Source organism: Elgaria multicarinata, chromosome 6, assembly GCF_023053635.1.
Source record: "Elgaria multicarinata webbii isolate HBS135686 ecotype San Diego chromosome 6, rElgMul1.1.pri, whole genome shotgun sequence".
Taxonomy (NCBI): domain Eukaryota; kingdom Metazoa; phylum Chordata; class Lepidosauria; order Squamata; family Anguidae; genus Elgaria; species Elgaria multicarinata.
In genome coordinates this window covers 101974993-101988401 of record NC_086176.1, presented here as the reverse complement: position 1 = coordinate 101988401, position 13409 = coordinate 101974993, and the positions used below count along the sequence as shown (strand labels likewise).

At 47.0% G+C, this 13409-nt stretch overlaps 1 protein-coding gene across 3 annotated transcripts in view; it reads right to left on the bottom strand.

The window, feature by feature from the left end:
* The window catches only part of PDZD2 (PDZ domain containing 2), a 212467-nt gene that overhangs the window by 13848 nt on the left and 185210 nt on the right, over positions 1-13409 (bottom strand). For all 3 annotated transcript variants that reach the window (XM_063128182.1, XM_063128183.1, XM_063128184.1), the window contains exons 19-20: positions 5656-9214; positions 3923-4040 (exon numbers count right to left, since the gene is read on the bottom strand). In XM_063128182.1, coding sequence (XP_062984252.1) covers positions 3923-4040; positions 5656-9214 — 3677 coding nt within the window. The remainder of the gene's footprint in view (positions 1-3922; positions 4041-5655; positions 9215-13409) is intronic.

Genomic DNA, 13409 nt, shown 5'->3' with positions numbered 1-13409 from the left:
CAGACAGCCGGGGAGCAAGCAGGCAGGAGCACATCTCCTGCCCCTCCTTCTCACCACCACCCTTGCCTGGGCCAGACGGAGAGGCAGGTGAACAAGCAGGGTGCCATGGTGAAGAGGAGGAGCAAGTTATGAGCCTGCCTCCCTTATGAGCCTGCCCGTGCTTTGAGATCTTCTGGAGAAGCCCTTCTTTCAATCCCTTCTTCACAGGCACACTTGGTGGGAACATGGGAGAGGGCCTTCTCGGTGGCTGCTCCGGTGCTCTGAAACTCTCTTTCCAGGGAAGCTAGGCTGGCTCCCTCCTTGATGGGCTTTCGGAAGCAGGCTAAAACTTTTTTGTTCCAGCAGGCCTTTGGAGGATAATCTGGCCCTCCATCTATGTTATTGTTTTATAATTTTGTTGTGTATTTTAAATGTTTATGGTTTTGTTCCCCCCGCCCCATGTATATTTTAAATTTTATAAGGCTGCCTTGAGGCCCAGCATTGGGCAAAAGGCGGGATACAAATAATAATAATAATAATAATAATAATAATAATAATAATAATAAGAAGAAGAAGAAGAAGAAGAAGAAGAAGAAGAAGAAGAAGAAGAAGAAGAAGAAGAAGTTGAGGAGGGCTTTTTTTGTTGGTGGGCCCCCGTTGGGGTGTGGGCCTCTGGTAGGTGTTCCACCATGCCTGCTCTTGATGCCAGTCCTGCTCAGCGGGTCTGGAACACTGAGCGACTAGTGTGGTGATGGGATCAGAAACTTCGGTGGGAGAGGGAATGGAATAGAGTATCCTGACAGAAGGCATGGCTGGCTGGGATCCTGAACAGGAGAGCACTCCATCACGTCTCAACGTTTTGTTGCTGGTCCCACTTGCAGAACCTTATATTCAAACAGATCCCCAGGGTCAATGACAACAGAGATTGTGAGTGAGGGTAAATTTCCCTTCCAAGTTCAAAGTGCTGGTATTGACATTTAAAGCCCTAAACGGTTTGGGGCCAGGTTATTTGAAGGAACGCCTCCTCCCATATGTACCTACCCGGACCTTAAGATCATCTACAGGGGCCCTTCTCCGTGAGCCCCTGCCAAAGGAAGTGAGGCAGGTGGCTACTAGGAGGAGGGCTTTCTCCGCTGTGGCACCCCGGTTGTGGAATGAGCTCCCCAGAGAGGTCCGCCTGGCGCCTACACTGTACTCCTTTCGTCGCCAGCTGAAGACCTTTTTATTCACTCAGTATTTTAACACTTAATTTTAACTTAAATTTAAATTATACTGTTTTAACTCTGTATTTTAACCTTATATCAATTTTGCTGCTTGGTTTTATCCTGGTTGTGCTTTTTATATTGTATTTTGTATTTGTATTTTTAACTTGTTGGTTGTTTTATGATGGTTTTAATTTTTGTGAACCGCCCAGAGAGCTTCGGCTATTGGGCGGTATAAAAATGTAATAAATAAATAAATAAATAAATAAGTTGGGCTCCTCACCCTGAGTTATAGCTCTGCTTTGTACTTAAGTTTTGATTTTTAAAATGATTTTTAAAACCACAGAATTTGATCCCACGAAGAGAGAGAGAGAGAGAGAGAGAGAGAGAGAGAGAGCACAGTTGCCTGCCCCAGTCCTAAGGTAGGAAAGAGCTTGTACATTAGCTAGTTTTCTCCTCTAACTAGAAGGAAGTATCTGCCTTCTGAAAGTTGGCCTTCAATTGTAGTGGTCTTCTTAGATCAGGTGCCAGTCCAACTAGATTTAATATTTTCATATCTGTCTCCAGAATTTGTATTCAGGCATTTAAGAAAGAAAGAAAACTGGTATGTCCTGTCTTCCTTGAGTCCAACATTCAGAGCATCATCAGACCGGGGGGGGGGGGAGAGAATGGTGTTTCCTTACCATCACTTCCCCCCTGCTTCTGTCCCACAATACTTCCTCTTTCTTTACACGGAGAAGAAAGAGGAAGTAAACAACGACCATGTGGCCCATGGGTGTTTTTATCCTGCTGCTTCACCTGCACATAGAAGGAAATGGCAGCACATTTCGCTACAGCTGAACAAAGCCGGGTTTTCCAGCTCTATTTTTGTGATGTGACAATGAACCGAAGGGGCGGAAGAAGCGCGGGAGGTGGACGGCGTCCTCAAGAGGACCCGCAAAATACCATGAGTGGGCAGTAAAGAGCGTGTGATAAAATGTGCATCCGATGACGCTCTCAGCCAAGAGAGTGGTACCAATTTCCAGCTGAGGTCCGGCTTTGAGGGGGTCCAGTGGGGAGACCAGATGCACCTCTTCCCCAGTGGTGATCAGTAGCTGTCATCAAGCGAAACCTCAGCTGCCTGATTCATAAAATTTCCCTAAGTGGTGGATCTTGCTTGATGTGCAGCATAGACTTTAGTTCTGCTTGACTTACAGCACATTTCCAGCATTTCTGTGTGATATCCACTCTACGCATTTGCCCAGAGGATCAGAAATTCCTTTGGCCTTCTGACTGGCCTTCCTGGATTACTAAGCCTAAGTGGACTTGGGATATTTTTTACAATGGTAATGAGAGGGTGGATTCCTGATTTTAAGTTTTAATATCTGATTTAGGGCAGTGGCTTGATAGAAATACCTGATTTAATATCTGGTTTGGAGCAGTGGCTTGATAGAAATACCTGATTTAATATCTGATTTAGCGCAGTGGTTTGATAGAAATCCCTTAAATAAATATCCTTTTTAAACATGTCAAGAGATTTGCTGTATCATTCACAACACTTTCCCTTAAAACAGCAAGCAGTCCCGCCATTTAGGATGGAGTCACTGAATCGTAACATACGTTTCCATGAGTGGAATTGAGACGTTGGATGGCCCTATGCTAACTGGTGAGAAAAAGGGCAAAGCAGTTATCCTACCAGTTCCCAAATACTCCTATCTAATCGATCTAAAAAAATAATAATTGTATAGACTGGCTTTAAAGGTGGATCTCTCGGTTTGTGTCTACATATTATCCGCCTGGGTTTAAGAAACTGTGCCACGGTGTGGTTCTAATGATGTGTATTCAAATGTGCATCACTTTCAGTGGGATGCAGTGGTTATAGGCAGCAACCACAGACGAATGTGCATTCTAACGCTCATTTGGAAGCACATGCAATTTATGCCCATGGTTTCTGATCCAGCAAGAGGTACATCTACTTCTGTGCTCTGCTCTCTTTAGATTGATTATTTATTTATTTATTTCATTTATATCCCACCTGTTTTCCCCCAGGAACCCAAGGCGGTGTACATAATCCTCCTCCTCTCCATTTATATCCTAACAACAACCCTGTGAGGTAGGTTGGGCTGAGAGTCTGTGACTGGCCCAAAGTCACCCAGTGGGTTTCCACGGCCGAGTGGGGACTAGAACCCGGATCTCCCGACTCCCAGTCCAACACCTTAGCCACTACACCACACTGGCTTCCAGTTCCTCTGCCCTCTCTCCTCCCCTGGTCTTCCCAATGGTATCCCATCAGCCACTGCTGCAAAAAAACAATCCCGGCAGCTCTCCTAGAGCGGCACTCGCTCCTTTCGCCACTCTTTCCAGGGAACTCTATTGCCAGTGGGAAAAGCCAACTCAACACAACAGAATACTCCACGGAGCCCACCGCACAACACCCAACACAACAGTTGTGCAGGAACTCTCTTCTGCACAGTGTGGATATTTTGCATCGAGTGTTTCCCAAAAAAACTCCACCGTTGTCTCCAGCCAGACAACACATTTCTCAATGGTGGTGTAAAAACTCCACCGTGGAGTTCCAAAAACCCCATTGGCTAACGTGTTGTCTGAACTGAGCCATTAGCTATTTTCCCCCTGTACAGTATTTATTTTTTTGAAAAAGGGAAAGTATCTTAAGCTTCCTTTAAAACTTAGCAACCTTTTCCTCGGGTAATTTATGACTCCTGGCCACCGATGGTTTCCATTTTGATTTTGTCCAGGCTCACCTCTGCTTGTGCTTTGGCCTCCTGAAGTAAAGAAGGGAGGTCAGATTTTGTTGTCACTGAAGACAAAACCAACTGCAATTTCTGCTGATCCAGAGTAGAGACCAAGAGTTGATCCAAGCTAAAAGAGAGAAGTGCAGAGATGTGTTTAATGCAGGGGGCATGGAAACTCTTTTGGCCGAATTTTGGGCAAATTCCACTATGGAGAAGCACTTGGGGGCCATATTCCAGTGGTGGGAAGGGCTGAAGGTAAAAGGGGCAGTGCCCCAAATACCAGCATATTTCATCTTCAAGCTCTTACTTCAAGTAACTAAGCCTTATGAAGGGCATTTCAACCTTTTAGGAAGGGAACAACTGCACACAAACTAGGAAACCAGACGTGGTTGGGGAAAAGGGGATAGGACCTGGGAAAGGGGGGCATGTCCACCTGAGAAACCCAGAAGGCTAGACTGAAACTCCCCCCTTGAGGTCTGGATTTGGCCCCCAGGTGTGAGATTCTGCAACCTTGGTTTCATGGCTTACAGGGCCAGCTCTCCTGGGTGAATTCAAATTGTACACTCCCGCCTGCCAGGAGCGCCCACCACCACTGCCTCCAGCAGGTGATCTGGACAGCCCCACAAGCTACTCTCCCACTGCAGCATTTGCCGTTGTGGCAGAGCGAGGCTCTCCAGAGTAGCCACCTGCCCTCCATTTTTCTCTGAGGGGATCATCAGAGAGAAAGGCCTTTGCTAGACCTACCTGAAAGTCCGGTCGGGAGGAGGGGCGAGCCCACGCTGCAGCTAGCATGGGCTGTCGCCCCAGTCTATACGTCAGATGTGACAGGCTAAAGGAAAGCCCCGTCACGTCCGCCATTTTTTAATTTTTAAAGAGCCGGGTGTGCAGGAGCGCACGATCGACAAAGGTGAGTTGTTTTTTTAAAAAAAGGTTTCCCCGCTCCCCCTGCCCCCGATCTCCCCCCTGCCCCCAATCTCCCCCCCTGGCTGCGATCCCCTGCCCCGTGCGCGGCTTCTCCCGGCTATGCGCGAGTAAGCCACGTAGCCAGGAAAAGCCACGGAACGGGCTAGCGGTCCCAGGCTCAGCCCGGGACTGTGGAAATAGCGAGCTACAAGTGGAGCCCATTACCCTGGGGCAAGGGAGGGTTGACCCCTGCCTAAACCCGGGATCCCGGGTATCAGCCTTGGCTAACCCCTCGTCTAGCAAAGCCCAAAGAGAGGATGGGAAGCTACTCTCAGTCACCCGCCTTGTGGCTCATGCTGAGAATCCTCTTAGTGCAGGCCAAAAAGAAGGTGGGCTCTCTGGAGAGCTACGTCAGCCAAAGGAAGAGGCCAGCGCAACTCTTCACAGAGCCAGCCAGGCCCAAGTGCCTGGCTCTGAGGGGACCTTCCTCAGAGCCAGGCATTATGGGAGGGGTGTCCCAGGAGACTGCCTGTACTGAGCAAAATCCAGAATTTATTATGCAGAATAGTTCTTAAAATTGCAGAATAAATTGTGCAAAAGAAGAGGAAGGATGCAAGTTTGCCTGTAGCACATAATTTCCTAACAGCTGCAGAATCCAGCTGTTCTTTGAACAGGATTCAGATAACCTGGGTGCAGAATTTTAACATTTTAATGCAGAGTACACTGCCCCAAATATAGGCTTTATATCCTCCCTCCCCATAAGAGAATGTTTTGCTATGTGGCTTTTAGTCTCTGGAACATGACCCATTCCTGATACAAAACCAAATGGTGACACTAACCTGATGGACCAGCTTTTCCCCGAGTGCCGTTGGTTCAGGTTTGCATCCTGTTGTAGCACTTCCTCATCGGAAGCTGACCCAGGAGTACCAGAGCCACTGTTCCAGGGGCTGCTTTCTTTGGAATGCTGGCTGCTTGCCATCACAAGACCAGGGAGCTCTGAGGATTCATTCGGACCGGAAACACTTTCGACGGGAAGACCAAGAGATCTCGCTGCGGGTGTAACCTCCAGCTCTGTTTTGAAATGAGAAGACTCGGCCTCCACGGAGAAGTCCCCACTGCACAGCTTGTCAAGATCTGGCATGCTCAAGGCCCGGAGCTCCCGGAGCTTAGAGCGAGATAAGGGCGCATGCCTGATGTACCCACCCGAGGCTCTGCTTCTCCGGATGTTGGGGGTAGATGGCGGCAAAGCGCCACATCTTTCACTTTTCCCCAAGTGAGCGTCATCCCTGCTGCTGTCCTCGGGGGAATTCTGCTGCAGATGGGTCAACGCTGTGCTGGTCGATGATTTTGTCATCTGCGGGGATGTTGGGACGTCACTTTCACAGTAGGAACTCAAGCTCCGCCTCAGCGTCTGGACTGCATCATTGACGTTAGTAGTGGAGACGGCGGAAACACCGCCGGATAACCTCCTACCAATGGGAAGTTTCGAGCCGAGAGAGGTGGCGTGAATGTCGATGGCTTTGACCATGGGCCTATCAAAATTGGCAAGGTTCTCAAAAGATTTAATTCGCTGTTTCACCGAAAAAGACGAAACCGGATCATGCGGCCAGTTGAGTTCATAATAGTAATAATTCCTCCTGCACGTTTTTAGTTTATCTGCAATGCGGCCGCTATTGTCGTTGGTCAAGGGTGGTTCTTGACTGTTTGATTTGGGGATATTGTTACACGTCGCTTTTTCGTCTTGAGTGTTCTGGCCGTTCATCAGACTCAGATGGACAATTTTCAGCATGCCTATCTCGGTATGAGGATACTTTTCACCCGAAACGTTGCTCAGGATATCCTGGACGTGATGTGTTGGTGCGTCCATAGCATTACTCTCCTCCCTCAAATGGTTTGATAATTGGGCCGGCATTGAATAGGTCCTTGTCACAGGTTTTAATGTGCTGTGTACATTTTCGTCCTCAAAGGTGTTCCGCCTACAATTTTTCACCTCACTTTCTAGCTGGTTGTTTTTCTTATTGTTACTTTCCTCCTTCTCCAGAGATGCCTCTGGAATTAATGAGGATGGTGTGGAAGAGGAAGAGGAAGATAGCCTCACCTCAATGAAAGTGCGCTGAATTTCCTGACCTGATTGCTCTTGCTGAACAGAGGGACAAAGAAGACTAGAAGTCTCTGTCTTAAAAGGCCCAGGGTTATCAGATCCTAATGGCTTAATTTCACACCCATCGTGATCCAAATGACCCATCCCCATCCCACACTTTTCAGTCCTTTCACTCAAACCATTATCCTTGACTGTCACTTTGGAAGGTGCATTTATCTGGGATGGACCTTCTCTCATTTGGTAACCACCAGCATCAGCATTATCTCTCTTTTCGCTGTTTATAACCACCTGAACTGGGATCTGCGTTTCTTTGTGCTCTGCTGTTCCAGCATTGCCAAGTTCCAAATTGTGAATGGAATTATCTTTGTTGTTTTTCACAGCACTGCTGTTACCATTCAAGACAGGGGAAGGGGATCCCTGAGGCTCCACTAAAGATGATTTATTTTCCTCCTCCTGTTGAAGACTCCTCGAACCCATGGAAAGGCTCCTGCTAGGTGGTTCCAAGTGTGTAGCTAAGTTATGGAGTGAAGTGCCTTTCTTTGGAAGAAGCCTGGGCGATGACTGCACAGGAAGAGAAGTCCTTTTCTGATCTGTACTGCCAGCTTTTGCAGGAACAGCACTAAGAGCATCCGAATGAGTCTTGGACTTACTTTTAATAGTGAGGCCCTTTAGCTTCGGCCCTGGTTTGTTTCGTTGATTATTTGAAAGAGTTTCTGCAATGCTCTTCTGGGGAACCCCTCTTGCTTCAGGATGCAGTTTTTTGGAAGAGGATGGGCTGTGTGGCATCGTAATACCTTTGCTTTGGCCGGGGCTTTGAATTTTTGTGCTTGAACTTTTTGAGACAGGAACGGCACTGGCCTTTTCATTCTTTTCCAGTATGTCATGGATAGCCGTGGCCTTGCTCGGATCTTTCGATTTTGTCAGAAGGGGAGATCTGGGGCTACTGGTTATTCTCTGTGATGCATACTCCACAGAATGGCCATCTGGTTTACTCAAGTGGGCTGAGTCATTGGTTTCTTTCTTGGTCAAAGCAGGACAACCAACCCCATGACTGCCGTAATCTCTTACTAAATCATTTTCTGTGTGCGTTCGCTGTTTTTTATTCCATTCGTCTTTGTCCAGTGGGTTGCTGTCCCAACCATTGATGCCCTTTGTCATGTGCAAATGCATTTCTTGGGCATCATGTTCAGAAGTCCCACATGCCTCCAGAAGCTTCTCTCTGCTCTCCAAGCTTATCCTTTCTCCACTCCTTAAGGGACCGTCCTCATGGAAAGAGCAGAGAGCATTGTCATGGTCTAACCTATCTGTCCCTGGTGAAGAAACCTGGGAAAGAGAACGAAAGGTGGTAGATGGAACAGTGGGTTCTACACCAAAGTGCTTTGGCAAGTGTGATTCTTCGAATGAGAATTTCCCATTGGATATTTCCAGTGAACCAATTTCTGCCTTGCTTTTTGCCTGCAAAACACTATTTGGGCATTCTGGGGGACGATGAGGTACATCTGTGACTGGCTGCTTCTGCGGAAAGTGTTGCTGCTCCCGATTCAGACAGCAAATTTCAATTTGCTCCTCGTCCGAATCAATTGCCTTACGGTTCTCCAAAGGTTTGTTGGAAGCAGACAGGAAGTGTGGGGAACTGCCTGAAAGTCCCAGAGTTTCTACTACAGACTCTGTGTCTGAGCTAGAGTCCTCTGCAGCAGCATACATAGATTTTGGAACAGTGTTGCTTTTGCTCTCCATTCCAGCCACAGTGTCTTCATTTAAGCTGCTGAAATTCCTCGAATAGTTACTCAAGCGGCTTTGATTCACAGTGAAAATCTTGCTGGCGTTGATGGAATCCAAGACAGAAAACCCCAAAATTTCTTGTGTGTTAGTTGCATAATTCAGAGCTCTTCCTAGTAGGTCATTCTTAATTATATCTGATCTAGAATGAGAACAATCTTCTTCTGCCATCACAGAAGTATCTTCCTTGGTACACCTGTCCCTGATTAACAAACATGTTGCGTCTTTCTCTTTGGAAGAGCTTGTTTTGCCTAGGAAGTCATCACTATCTCCTAATGGTACCACAGCACTGTCCTGAACACAGCTGGTTCCCAAGGAATCTGGTGATATCTCCTTGGTCTTGGCATCAGAAGGCAACACTGTCCTTTCTGCCATATGATCTGAGTTATCCCTGTGCAAAGATTCCTTCTGATTTGCAAAACTCTTTTCTTCTTCAATCATAAGAATATTGCTTGAATCTGTCTGAATTGACTCGTCTGCTTCTGAAGATACGATGAGATTTGTAAGTCTGTTCATGGCTGCATGAAGAAGGAAACAAAATGGTCACTTGGTCATATGTGAACATGAAAACTGTACAAGTCTCTGGAGTTTATTTTTAAGAGTCCAGCTTCGATCTATCAATTTTTAAGGAGATGGAGAGTAACGGTTGTTCCAATGGTCCCCATCCTGCCATATTTGAATTATATTATTTTGCTAATGCTAAATATTTATTTATATTGGCTTGGATTCAGACCTTGCCTTCCTTCCATGGTAGTCTTCTGATCGAGGGGAGCCTTTACACTGGTGGAACCAGGGAAGAGGCCGTTTTCTCCAATTCCCTCCTTCCACTACAGTCCCTTGAACATCTGCTCTGAAGGGTTGGGACTCCCTCCAGAACAGCATGGGAGGTGGTGCTGAGGGCTGTAGCAGGAGGAGGGAATCAGCAAACCCCACCCCACCCCATTCTCACCAGCTAGAGCCTAAGCAGAGCTGCACTCAGGGATCTTCTCGATCCTCCCAGAGTGCAGGACACGGAATAACGGGCTCAAGTTAAAGGAAGCCAGATTCCAGCTGGACATCAGGAAAAACTTCCTGACTGTTAGAGCAGTACGACAATGGAATCAGTTACCTAGGGAGGTTGTGGGCTCTCCCACACTAGAGGCCTTCAAGAGGCAGCTGGACAGGCATCTGTCAGGGCTGCTTTAGGGCGGATTCCTGCATTGAGCAGGGGGTTGGACTCGATGGCCTTGTAGGCCCCTTCCAACTCTCCTATTCTATTACTCTATGATTCTATGATATGAGCAAAATCTGGATCCATCCCAATATGTTCCGAAGTGCTCAGAGGTAAACCCTAAAGACATTATTTTACTAATCCATACAAAATCCCTGTAAAGGCAAGCCATTATTATTATCATTATTATCATTATCATTATTATTATTATTAACATATTGCAGATAGAAGTTGATGATGAGAGGTAAAGCTAAACTAAGATATGAATGGGGACATCCAGTCTTAATTCTCCTTGTCTTCATTTTATTTCTTAATGTTAATCTTTATTTCTCTTTTCTGCTCTTGAGTTTCTTAATGCTTGCTGCTCATCCCTCCAGCACAAGACGCGCCCCCCTATCTTATCCGTGCAGCCACCTATCACAGTTTGAAAGGCATTATAAATAGTTTTCTTCATATTCCAAAGGGATAAGATTGCAGGCTTGACCTCTTGAAGAGCGCCAACAAGCTTTTGTTACAGCATTCCGCCATCTGTTCTTCTCTAGAGCCAGTTACCCTCTTGGAAGGAATGTTAGCAAAGCTGGGCCTGACGTGTGAAAATGCAGAACCTGGAGGCACGTTGGGAGCGCGATTGAACCAGCATCTTATGGAGATGCATGTAGAGTTTCAGGGCTAAATACTGAGGGGTTCCCTATCGTCACTATGAAGACCACGCAGCTGCTGTTCCACTTCAGCTGTAGCACAGGCCGAGCAGCTTTCTAAAAAAGCGTATCGTGGTCACATTCGTAACTCAAAGCTCTCATTACTTCGTTCCGTGCAGATGAATGTGTGAACACATCCAGCAACCGAAGGCTGTGTGCATCGCGAGTGATGTGTTATGGAGCCTAAGTCTGTGGCTTCTAACTTCCCCCCACGTTCTGGTCATCCCATGGTTCAGTTGTCAACAGTCATATATGAAAAGGGCGTAAGTAGTCTAACGCCATTTTGGCAAGCATGGAGCGGGAGAGAGAGAACTGCGGGGAGGGTATGAAATTTTGGCGGCCTTGCCAATGCAGCCAATTGCCCCCTGCCCATGGTTGCCAGCACACGGCCAAAACTAAACAAAATGGCCATTTGCTGCCGAAATTTGGCTGTGAACTGCTACAGAAGCTTCATAAGCCTCCTTAGCAGTTTGCCACCGAATTTCGGTGGCAAATCACTCGCTATGCCAACAGCAGGGGCCAACGGAAGTGGGGTCTACTTGCGATCCGTGGGCCGTGTTTTGCCCACCTTGACTGCAGGTCTATTCAGACCTAAGTCCTATTGGGTTCAAAGAGACTTATTCCCAGGTGAGTGTGTATATGAGTGCAGCCTCAGTGACAACAGGGTCAGTCCTACATCTTTCAGAAGGCTGGTTGAAGGATCTTAAAAGGTGCAGAAGTGCCAATCCATTAGAGAAGAGTTCAGTCCTCTGGCAGGAGAACCCTTATGCCGCCAGAGGCCCCTTGCTATGCAAGAAAAAAGCTCCACCTTTTTCCTCCGGAGGTGCAAGAGAAAACCATGCATGTTAGGGGAAGCTACGGAGTTGCTGGGTCTAAAGGCCCCTCGTTCCTTCAACACGGCCACAGAAATGGCCTAATGGTATGACATCCCTTGATTGCAACGGGAGGGAAGAACAAAAAAGACATCCCTCGCCTCCTGCCCTGGGCAACAGATGTGCTGCTCACTCTGCCATTGCAACTCCCGCTCCTAAGTGAAACACAGGATTGCCCTGCCCCATCTTAACTGGGAACCGAGTCTCACAGTGCAATCCTGAGCACGTTTGCTCACCAGTAAGCCCCACTATGTTCAATGGGGCCTTATCCCAGGGAAGCATGCACAGGAGTTTCAGGGTAACTTTAATGGCTGTAAAATACAGGAAGGGTTAGCATTAGAAACTGGGAGAACACTGCATGGCATTTTTATTTCTAACAAGACGTTAGAAATACTTTATAAAGCACAGTGTTACAGCTCCCTGTTGCCCCCAAGTCAGCACCATTTAAAAGGTTTTCTTATGCTGCCAGGCCAGGTGTAGAAGCTTGCTAGGGAGGTATTATTCCTGCAGTTAGGAATTGTGTGAATGCAGTTTTGTGCTTTCTTCTTAATGTATTTATTTTATTTAAGTGTGTGTGTGTGTGTGTGTGTGTGTGTGTGTGTGTTTGTGTGTAATCTAAAAGAGGGGTGGGAGCAGAAAAGTACATGGGTGGGTGATAGAGGGAGAGGGGACACAGGTATTGTTTATGCCTACAGATAAAAAAATACTAATAAAATGATGATGATGATGATGATGATGATGATGATAATAATAATGATATAAATAGGACCTGCAGCCCCCCCACTGCCCCAAATCTGTATTAGAACTATTGCTGGGGGAAGGGGAGTTAAGTCTTTGTCTCACCACAACCCCAATCAGGGGTCTGGAAACAAAGCCCTATGAGGAGAGACTAAAAGAACTGGGCATGTTTAACCTGGAGAAGAGAAGATTGAGGGAAGACATGATAGCACTCTTCAAATACTTAAAAGGTTGTCACACAGAGGAGGGCCAGGATCTCTTCTCGATCCTCCCAGAGTGCAGGACACGGAATAACAGGCTCAAGTTACAGGAAGCCAGATTCCGGCTGGACATCAGGAAAAACTTCCTGCTGTTAGAGCAGTACGACAATGGAACCAATTGCCTAGGGAAGTCGTGGGCTCTCCCACTCTAGAGGCATTCAAGAGCCATCTGTCAGGTATGCTTTAAGGTGGATTCCTGCATTGAGCCGGGGGTTGGACTCGATGGCCTTGTAGGCCCCTTCCAACTCTACTATTCTATGATTCTATAAGTCAATCCAGATTTCCCCCCCCCCCTCTACCCCATCTGCTAATTGCATCGGAAGGAAAGCTCCCATTTTGCCAACTCACATAGCAGAGGCAGTGGGGGACAAATCTGGATTGGGACTATGAGGGGGGAAAGGTGAAGGCCTTCCTCCCCATGACCCATGTATGGACCCCCATGGCTACAATGTACTGAAATAAACACTTGCTTGTGCAACTGCTAATGACTTGAATAGTGTCAGGTCCAGTTTCACCCTTACCGTGTGCCTCTGCCCAAACCCACACACTGCAGCACATCATTTGGAGCCACTGGTGTGGGCATGTGGATGTCTGGACAGATGCAGGCAATAAGCCTTTCAGATATTACTGCTTCTTCTACTGTTTTGGGCAGGGCTCCCGCAGGGACCGTAGCGCTTGAACCATCCCATTCCTAGGATATGCTCGTGGGCTTCTTCTTGCTGAGTGTCCCTTTCCAGGGCCTCCCCCTATGCAACGGTCACAGAATGCTTATGGTTCCTATCCTATTTTACACTTTTATATTTTATTTATTTATTAATTAAACGTATATACTGCCCCATAGCCGAAACACTCTTTGGTTCCTGATCTAGTTCATCTATAAGTATAGAACATAAAACAGTATCTACCCACTGTTCAATGATCACAGAATAAAAAAG